This window comes from Taeniopygia guttata, chromosome 6 (genome assembly GCF_048771995.1).
Source record: "Taeniopygia guttata chromosome 6, bTaeGut7.mat, whole genome shotgun sequence".
Lineage (NCBI taxonomy): Eukaryota > Metazoa > Chordata > Aves > Passeriformes > Estrildidae > Taeniopygia > Taeniopygia guttata.
In genome coordinates, this window is record NC_133031.1 from 24,702,113 (window position 1) to 24,712,095 (window position 9,983).

General features: G+C 42.8%; 1 protein-coding gene across 3 annotated transcripts in view; it reads left to right on the plus strand.

Annotated features, from left to right (window-relative positions):
- Positions 1-9,691, plus strand: part of CNNM2 (cyclin and CBS domain divalent metal cation transport mediator 2) — a 112,637-nt gene extending 102,946 nt beyond the window's left edge. For 2 of the 3 annotated variants that reach the window (XR_012056731.1, XM_030276332.4), the window contains 2 exons: positions 4,532-4,716; positions 6,906-9,691. Coding sequence is in view for 2 of the 3 variants with exons in the window: in XM_030276332.4 (XP_030132192.4) it covers positions 4,532-4,716; positions 6,906-7,115 (395 nt within the window). In the remaining variant the exon portion in view is untranslated. Of the gene's footprint in view, positions 1-826; positions 893-4,531; positions 4,717-6,905 lie in introns of all 3 variants that reach the window. The other variant, XM_030276331.4, reaches the window with a different exon arrangement.
- Positions 9,692-9,983: the final 292 nt, after the last annotated feature.

A 9,983-nucleotide genomic window follows, 5' to 3' on the forward strand; every position in this document is an offset into this window, starting at 1 on the left:
ATCTGTTGAGATCAGCTCATAAAAATAAGTTCCTGTTGCTCTGTGTAGATAGGAAAGCTCAGGGAATGTGTAAGTTAATGTGGAATGAAAGAAAACAACTTCTCTTCTGTAGGTCCTAAATAAATTACACATGCTTGCTCTTCTCACCTGGAAGATGAAGCCACTAACAGTGGAGTAAGACACTACAACCAAACAACAAAAAAACCCAAAATAACCCCACAAACAAAACCACAGAAAATAAACAAACAAACAAAAACCCTAAGAAAATAGTGACGCTTTTTGCTTTAACTGCAGCTGGGGAGGGATTTGCAGTAACGGTGAACAGTATGATACACATCCCAACAGGGATGAACTTGAATCACAGAATCACAGCCTTACATTGTATTTTACTGGAAATTTGAAGAACTATGAAGTATCTTTTGGTTTTATTTTTGTTATTTGACTGCCATAAGGAAGAGCACCCCTGCATGTTTTCTGGCTTGTTTTAATTCTTGCCTTCCAGGCTGGAGTGGGCATCACTGCTCCTTTTGAACTATTTCAAAACATGAGTTTACCTTGATGGACTATTTGGTGCTGGATAGTAATTTAAAATAGCAAGTGAAAATGACTCACTTCATTCCAATTCCTTGGTCTTTCTTTTTAGTTTATTTCTAAATTTGATTGCATTTTTTGGTTTTGCTTTTGTTTTAACCCTTTGCTTTTTCACAGTTGATTTGCACTTCTGGTTTTAGTTCGTCAGTTTGTCAGCTGGCTCCTTCCCCTGTCGAGTGTGGATAGCTGCCGCCTTTCTGGCCGTGATCTCATCCTTTTTCTCTCCCTCTTCTAGTTCCCTTGTCCCTGTCTCGTACCTTTGTTGTCAGCAGAACAGAGTTGTTAGCAGCAGGTTCTCCAGGTAAATCTGCATGCTTCTATTTTCATCATTCTTGTGACTGCCCTGATGCCATAAAAAGTCAGCTGCAGTCTGTATTTGTCTGACCCCTTTGCTCATTAGGGAGAAGTCCAGCACAGAATTGTGCCTCACAGGTAGGTATCCTGAACTTTTGTTTATGGTAACTGGGCAGTCATCAAAATGGGAAGAACTAAAAACATATTTAAGAAAATGTGCTTAGTAATGTGTGCTTGTTCTTTTTTCTCACATGGACATTGTTGAAAATCAGGAGGGGAGATTTTTTAGAAGAATGTATCCTCCCCCAAACTGAGGCATAAAAAATTCTGAAGAAAGTGCATTTGGCAGAGGAGAATGTATGCTGCTGAAGTGCCATAAAAGGAAAACTTATTTAATGAAAGTATTTATGTTCTCATATGGGTAAATTCTATAGTTTGCATACAGTCTGGCCATTGTAATTCCTGGAAAGCTTTGAGCTTTTTCTCAGGGAGCTTAATGCCAGGGACCAGCACAGTGATCTGCTGAGTGGATTTGCAATGGAATGTACAAGAAGGTTGTGGGAGGACTTTCTGGTTCCTGTTGTGCTTAAGACCTTTCCTTGCTGTATCACCAAGCTGACTGGCACAGAAATTCCTTTGGAGAGCAGAGACCAAGAAGGAAACAAACTGGGCCAAAAAGAGCTCTGAGATGTGGTTGAGAGATTATAAATTGGGAAGCATCAAGAACTGAGCTTAGCAGACACTGCATGCATGGAATGGTTGGGAAAAATGGAAACACATCAAGAAAATCTGTAGGAAAGCAGAATCCTAAAATAGTTTGGGCCACAGTGAGCATATGTCTTCCTTTTGAAGTCTTTTCCATTTTTTTCAATCTTTTCCCAGAACTAAAAGCAAACAAGATAATGATATTCATATTTAAGTGAAACATCTCTTAAAAATTAATACATATCATGCATTTTATACACTTCACCATCTGCTTCCTCCATTTCACCCTCTTTCTTTAACTTTAGAAAATGTATTTCATCATTGATCCCTAAATTATCTTCATGCACATTCTGAACAAAATACAGGTTGTTGCCTTGCAGGGGATTTTTTTCCTGCCCTGTAAGTTTCCTGCTGTGAAACACCAAAGAAGGGGAAGAAATTTAATCTTTCTTTAATTGAAGTACTTGATGGCTCTCCTTTAAGCTTGGCAACTTTGATTATCTTTCTTTGCTTTGTTCTTTTCTTTTGCCAGGTCTCTTTTTACTTTTATTTTTCCTTTTCCATTCTACAAATAAATATGCACTTTGCACAGGTTGTTCCCAGTATAAATGCCAAGCATACTTTCATAGCTTTTCCCCCAGTTAAATTAAAAAATTAACAAAAAATAAACAAGGGAAAATAATAGTGGGAAGAATCTCCTTTGTAAGGAGCTGATAGTGTAAGCTTGATCCCTGTGGCAATGTGGTACCAGTTTTGATGAAACTCAGACCTTTTGTGGGGTGCTTATGAAAATAATCCTGTTGTTTAAACACAAATTCATAATACACTTTTACTGATGTCCATCTTGTGGCTTGTGCTCTTTATCCTCTCTATAGAAAGATGAGAAGTGTGGGAAAACCTGGATAGAGAAGGTCTACCATGGATCTGCCTGGTGTTGTCATATGTTCTTTCTGTACCCTTTCCTCTTCATTATCTTCTCTTCTCTCTCCCTGAATTGAATGCAATCCAGAAATCATGTTGTTTCCCTCACATTTTTAGAAATCATATCTTTTTGTTCTGTCCTTTTGTCTCACCTCTCCTTTTGTTTTTTTTTTCCTCTTACAATGCTTTGCCATGTTGCTCTATATCCTTTGTTTATTAGTAATGTACTATAAGATCCCTGATGGAAAGAAAAGGCAGATGCAAGTCAGACTAGTGTAAAGTTGTTCCAGATGGAAGCCTTTATCCCAAGCAGCAGTGGTGCTGTTCTTGTCACACACAGCCATATTTTGTGTATACAGGTGGGAAAGAGGACAAATTCATCCAGCCTTCACAGTTCCTTGTTCTCCAGTGGGAATTTCAGCATCAAGCCCTGTGTGCAGGTAGAGTTTTGCCTCCTGGCAGCAGTTATTGCAGCCTGATGTGGCTTTCAAGTTGGCCAGTTGGCACAAAGGAAAACCTTGCAAGGCTCTGAGTGCTTCCCCCTAAGCCTGCGCTTGGTGTTGCCATAGGGACCTGCACTAATTCCATGGTGCAGAAATGGTGGGGAAATGATCAAGTTGTCAGAACCTGTATTTTTTTTTTTTGTTCCTCTTTTTAAAATGGTAAGAAAGACAGCATCAGAAGGTTTTTGAGTGGGAATAAGAATCAGGGCAATTCTGCATTCTAAAGTGTTAGGTATAGGAAAGGCTGGATTCAGAAATGTGGAACAGGCTGTGTCATTTGGACAAGGATATATTTTATTTCTAGTGATTAGGTGGCAGAGGTAGGGGTTAAATTTAAGTGAAGCTTTTGGATTTTTAAAGAAATAAAATTATATGTAGAAAACTCTTCAAAAAAGAATTTGAAAAACTTGTTAAGGGTATTTTTGTTGATTTGCTCAAGGAGACTTTGTATCTGAAGATTACATGAAAATGATCTTTCAGCTTGAGAATGTGGATCATGTTATGAGTAGGATAGTTTACATCAAGTTAGAGTTTGGGCTGGCTGAATGAGTTTTAAGTGCATTAAGATTCAAAAATTCTCTGGTCCCAAAGATAGTTCTTTGATCAGTATGTACTGTGTGTGTGCCCAGGGAGCAGCCCTTCTGCAGGAGAAAATCTCTCTTAGGATGTATTTCTGCCCTCCTATCTTCTGGGTCACTGTGTGGGTGGAAGCCACGGATGCAGAATGTCTGTGGTGTCCCAAAAGCACGTTTGCTTTGGATAGACTATGTCCAATCACACTCACAGGGGACAGCTGCAAGGTCTTCAAGTGAAACCCTGTGGGACTTAAAGGCCAGTGGTGGAAAATGATGTCTGTAATGTTCTCCTTTCCTGGACACAGATTTTTCTCTGTAGCATGGACTGTTTTGTCTGTGTCGCTGGCTGGCATAGAGTTTGCTTTCCTTCATTGAGGTTTTGCCACTTCAAGCACTGAGAGGAAATGCTGAAGCAATTGTCATGTGCACTGCACTCTGGTCCACCGAGGACTCTGTTACTCCTACTGAAAATGTCTGTCTAGCTGAGGGATCAAGGCGTATGTAGGTATCAGATTAAATAAAAGGGGATAAGGTTCAGGTGGGACTGACTGTGGATGAAAGTAACAATGATTAAGAAAACAAATATATTAAGCATGGTCTGACTATCAAGAGCTCCTGTAAGGGCGCCTTGGGGAGTTACCTTTCTGTGGTAGTTTCTGCTGATCAGCTGAGGCACTGTGTTCTCAGGGCATGTCTGTTGCAGCATAAACAAGTACAGGTTTGTTTGGGGCATACTCAGTGATGTTGGCTGCCAGCTCTGGACCGAAAATGTACCATTTTTGAGGATAATTTGGTTGTTTAGCCACATATCTACTTTTGAATGGATTAATCATTTGCAGTTTATTTGTACTACATCACAATTTATTATGTCCCTTTGAAACTCATGACTCTAAAAGTTTTCTACTTGATTTAAGAAATCTCTTGCTCTTGCCTGTTTCTTAGCTGAAAACAAGTCTCCACCTCGGCCCTGTGGCTTGAATCACTCAGACTCTTTAAACCGGAGCGATCGCATCGACGCCGTGACCCCGACATTGGGGAGCAGCAACAACCAGCTGAATGCCTCCTTCCTCCAAGTGTATGTTCCAGACTACTCAGTGAAAGCCCTCACAGACATTCAGTTTGTCAAGGTAGGAAAAAAGCTAGAAAGACCCCACTGGAAAGTCGGGCTTGGCTGGTAGGATGGAGAACCTGGGGAAGGGAGTTCCATCTAAATTCTTCTGTGAGTAAATGGCATTATGAAAGCAGCTGTTTAAAGTTACTTTAAACTACTTCTTTTCCAATATCTGCTGTCCACTGATTTGTCTTCACTGTTCTTCTCATTTGGACTTGTAAGTAGGCTGGTCACATAATTTTCTGGATTTCAGGTCCTTTGAGGAAATATTATAGAAAATAACCTCCCTCCTTTTAGTCAAACCTTATCCTCATGAAGTTTTGGACCCATCTGAAATGGAGACCCTTCATTATCAGACTGTTCTTTCCTAAAGGATGAGACATTTCTGTTGGTTGCAGTTTTTATTCATTTCTGATTTTGGTTTCAGTTTGGGGTTCTTGATCTAACTTTCCGGCTTGCCATCCTTCTTCTGCTTGGAGAAGTCTTGGACATTTCTCTTTATCTTAACTTCACATGTATTAGGCTCATGTGTCATACTACCAGTGAGTTGCTGCATGAAGTACAGCTCTGTCCCCCGGCATGGAGCATCCCACGCTGAAATGTGTGCGAGTCCTGTGGGAGAGGCAATCTAGCTGAGCTGAGGAGCAGCTAATGCTGGCAGCAATTCCAGCCCAGCTGGGAGTCCAGGGAGGCTGATGTCCCATGGCCAGAAGTTGACATGGATGCTTTTCTTAAATTAAGTGCATGTTCACAGTTCATTTGTATGCAACTCAAGTGATTTGTGAACTTAACTTCTGTTAGTTAATTCAATGTTAAGAATGTGGAATAAGGTAGATGTACTAGAATGCTAAACTGAGTATTCTGTAGCCAAATTTTAAAAGGAGAGTAATGTCTTGCTGTCAGAACTTTGAGATGCAAGCGTACTGGTCAATCCTTCAAGGATTACCTCGGTAGGTGTTTATCACTGGGCAGTTGATTCTCACTACAGATTTCAGTGGCTAATCTGCTGTACAGAGCAGCTGCTCACCCTGTGCTAGTTTATGTGACGTCCTTCCAAATCTCACTGTGTTCATACTGAGGCTAATGAATGTTAAACTGTCCTGGTATCTCTGCAGACAGACTTGCACACCTCTCCTTGCATCACTCTGCTTTACACATAGTCAGAGTATTCAACATTAGTGTTTTCACTGTGCCACATGGTCTTACATTCAATTCATACCTTGTAAAACCAAGACTGTGACCTGGTCATGCATGTTTGGATTTTGCTTTTGGAGTTTGACCTGGGCCATCTGACTCTGTCCATTTCCAGTCCCTTTCTTGTGTTGCTACTGAAATTTGCAGTTTTCTAAAAGTCATTTCATCTCTTCCACCTTCCTGCCTGCCAAGATCACCCACTGCTGTGGGCTCATGGGGCTGCCAGTGCACATGTATCCTGCTGCCTGTCCTGGCTGAGAAAGTCGGCCTGGAGGAGTTCACAGGGCTGGGTGCTCATGGCTCCAGGAGGATTCTGCCCTCCACCACCATGTGCAGATGCATGGGGGCTATGGGCTTCCCTGTCCCTGAGGCACCATGAGCAGTGACACCTTGTGCTCTAGGCCAGCTCTTGTCATCACTGTTCTGCTGAGTGCAGACACCTCTTGCAGAGACCAGTGGAACACTTCATGGGTTGCTAATTTGGACTCATCTCTATGGGAATTCTAGTGTTTTCTAGACTGAAATGTCTTTATGTATAACGCTGTAACTCCTGCTGTGTTTGCTGGCCTAGACAAGAGCAGGAATGCTTGTACTCTATACTTACACTATAGAGCTGGCTTGGCTCTATAGAGACAGAGCCTCACCAGGAGCTCAGTGAAGTTGGGAGAAAGACTTCACAGATCTCTGGTTCTGGTCCTAAAGGTGTGCATGGTTGGAGGGAAATGGAGGTCTGATTTAAAAATCTCTGCATAGGAATAAATCCCTGCCTTTGAACAGCATGGTGATTGCACAGCACTGTTCTTCCACCCTCCCTGGAAATGTCACCATGCTGTGGGTGTTGAGCTGGATGCTCTAGGCTTGCAAAGCGCAGGGGAGTTTTACAGAAACAGGTAAAGAGGGGTTGAAGCGTGATGATCTGGAAAGGGAGGAAACTTTATCTTCTCAGTGTGCTCCACAGGAGGTATAGAAGTGTGACTGACTTCTTTTGTTTCTTCCCTGTTCTTGGAGCAGATCTCGAGACAGCAGTACCAAAATGCCCTGATGGCATCCCGGATGGACAAAACACCTCAGTCCTCGGACAGTGAAAACACTAAAATCGAACTGACTCTTACGGAGCTGCACGATGGTTTGCCAGACGAGACAGCAAACCTGCTGAACGAACAGAACTGTGTGACTCACAACAAGCCCAACCACAGTATGCACAGTGAAGGAGCCATCTAGGAGCTGACTCCCCACAACCCACCCATCCCATCTCCTCAGCAGGACCAGCCCTCGCTCCTTCCTGCCTCCTCCCCGAGTGTGAACACCGTTAGTGTGTGCTTGCAACACTGCTGCATCCAGTGTTCTGAGACCAAAGACTTTTGCGTCCGTTCTGGGAGCAGAAGAGGAAGAAACAGGAAGAAAGGAGCAAAGAGCAAGAGAGACTAAAGACCCAAACGTAATTTGGGAATGGTGAGCCACCCTTGAGAATGATGAAAATTCTTCTTGCAAAGTAGAATTATGTTTATTTTTTATCTGTACTTTTGATCTTTGTTGGGTTTTTCCTCCTCAAACACATATGGGGAAGTTTAAAAGCTCCTCCGTTATTTTTTCAAGAGAGATCATGTTTTTAAAAAGTGTTTTGCAGAGTTTTAAATTGTTTCTGTCCCTCATGAACCTCAAATGGGCTCTGTCATGGTTTTGTGAATTGGCTCCAATGTCCTTAGGCCTCTTCTCACCCCTTTGTGGTCCTTTTTGTTACCCTGTTGAAAAAGTTAGTAACTGGTACTTGTATGTTATTTGTGTCTTAAGAAGGAGCAAGCCTCAAGGAACCTCTGCTTTCAGCCACCTGGAGGACCAAGAGATGAGGATTATTACATTCTTGCAGTTAATTTTCAGGGAAGGAGTGGTTACTTTGGTATTTAGTAATGTTTCAAATTTCAGAAGGTTTCTTTGTTAAACAGACAAAAGCATTGTTACACTTAGTTTTGCAACCTCCACAACCTTTGTGTATGTTGAAGATGATACTGGGGGGAAGGAATTAATTAGCAAAACTGCAGTCTCATGGGATGAAAGCTGGGTGTGATATGCCATAGTGAAGTAACTGGGTGACTTTTCATTGATGTTCCTGACAATTGCATGGTGAAGGAATGTGTGTGCCCTGAGCCGCCAAGTCTTTAAACACTCCTGTGCTGTAGTGGTCTGTGCACCGTTAGCGTGGCCAGAGCAGATGGTGCAGCCTTTGCTGAGTATCAGAACATCAGTCCCTGTCCCCCCTGTAATCTCTAATATTAACAGAGAAGATGCTGCTACAATTACAGCCAAAGTACATGCTCCAGGTGACAGTAAACCTCTGCCAGTGCAAGGATGGGCGCTGCTGAGGAGCCAGAACCATCCTCTCCTCTCCAAGAGCTGACAAAACTTTCTAGACGCGAGTGTTTTGCACTTCAGGGATTCAGAGAGGTTCATTTCACATTCATTGCTTTGAGTGGATTCAGTGCATTTCCTTCTCTCTTGCCCCTTTTAACAGCCATTGTAGCGATTACCAAGGCAGCAGAGCAGAGAGCCTCCCGCCCAGCTGCCGCCTGTGCATGGCAACAGCTGCCTTGGGCAGCAGAAACCAATTCCTCCACCCCAAAAACCTGGATGCAGACTGGGTGCCAGCAAGAGGCACTCTATGGCAGTTGTGCATCACCCATTTCCACAGATGAAGTCTAAGTTCTCAAATTAATGAAAAAAGAGAGTTGTCCCCCTCAGTCTTCTCCCCTTCCAATGCTGACTCAAACAAAATGTGAATATCACTATCTGGATTGATAAATCAGGCTTTGTGGTTTCTCTGCTTCAAGACCCTATTATGGCCCCTGGCTGTGTAGCATTTCCCTTTCTTTACATGTGGATAATCTCTTTGGGGACATCCAAAGAAGCCCCCAGCCCCAAATGTGACTTCCAGAGCTCTCTGTGCCTGCAGGCCTGCCCCGTCTCTCCTGCTCACGGGCTGTGGAAGGCACTCGCTGCAAGTTCCCATGGTTTGTCTGTGTGACTGGTGGCTGGAAAGGTGCAATATTCCATTGCAGGATCTCCTTGTGGGAGTTGGAGTGTGTGGTGTCAGAGCCAATTGGGTTTGCCTGTCTCCCTCCTCCTGCTCTCTCTTCCAGTTTCATAAAGCAGCCCTAATTTTTGCTGTCCTCCCTAATGGGAACCACCCATGAGGATGAAATCTCCTTGCAATGGGCCTAGAAATTGCACAATATCCAACTTGTGCACCAACCAGTGAGGAGGAAACAGGCTCTCCAAAGCCTTGCTCTCACATGTAGCTTTTTGACTTCTTCCCATTCAAAAGTGTTTCCTTAGCCTCCATCCCACCCTTGCTCTGATGTGCACCAGCACTACTGAGAGCACATGGCTTGATAGCAGCATGGGCTGGCCTAAGCCTTGTGCCTTCCCAGAGAGCTGCCAATATTGCACCTTTCTCACAGAGCAAAATGTCCAGATGTTACAGCATTTGTCCTTGGTAAGGGACTCATCTCGCCAGTTTTTATCTAGTGTTGCTGAATGTAAAAGTTTGTTGGAAATGTTTGACACGGTGGTGAACTTGAGATGCAGTATCCGTTTTGTCAAACCTGCCTAAGGAGGGAAGGCTCAAGTCAAGGCAGCTTTCTCTGGGAGGAGGTTGCTCACTGAATCTGACTTCTGCTTCTTATGGCAGGTTAAGGATTTGTTTCATGTCTGTTTCCCTTTAAAAAAAAAAAAAAAAAAAAAGGCAAAAAAAAAAAAAAGCGCCAGTTTTTCCAACCAAAGCCATGTGATCCCAAAGCAAATACCTCCTGCTTCTGCCCATGCTGCACATGTTCCAAAATTGGCAGGCAATTTTTGCATGACTGTTTTTCATCATTTGTATAGATCAAATAATGGAAAGTGAACTCATTTCACTTAATTTCCATAAAAGTAGTTGATTATAGATGCGTTTAATATGGAAAATACATACCTGACCCAGAGGGGTTAGGAGCTGCTACTTCTAATTAGCTTGAAGAACAAAGCATGGTCCTCTCCCTGGAGAGGAAAAAAATCCCGTCTCCCTGTTCTCAGGGTATTTACAGTTTTACTGTTTAA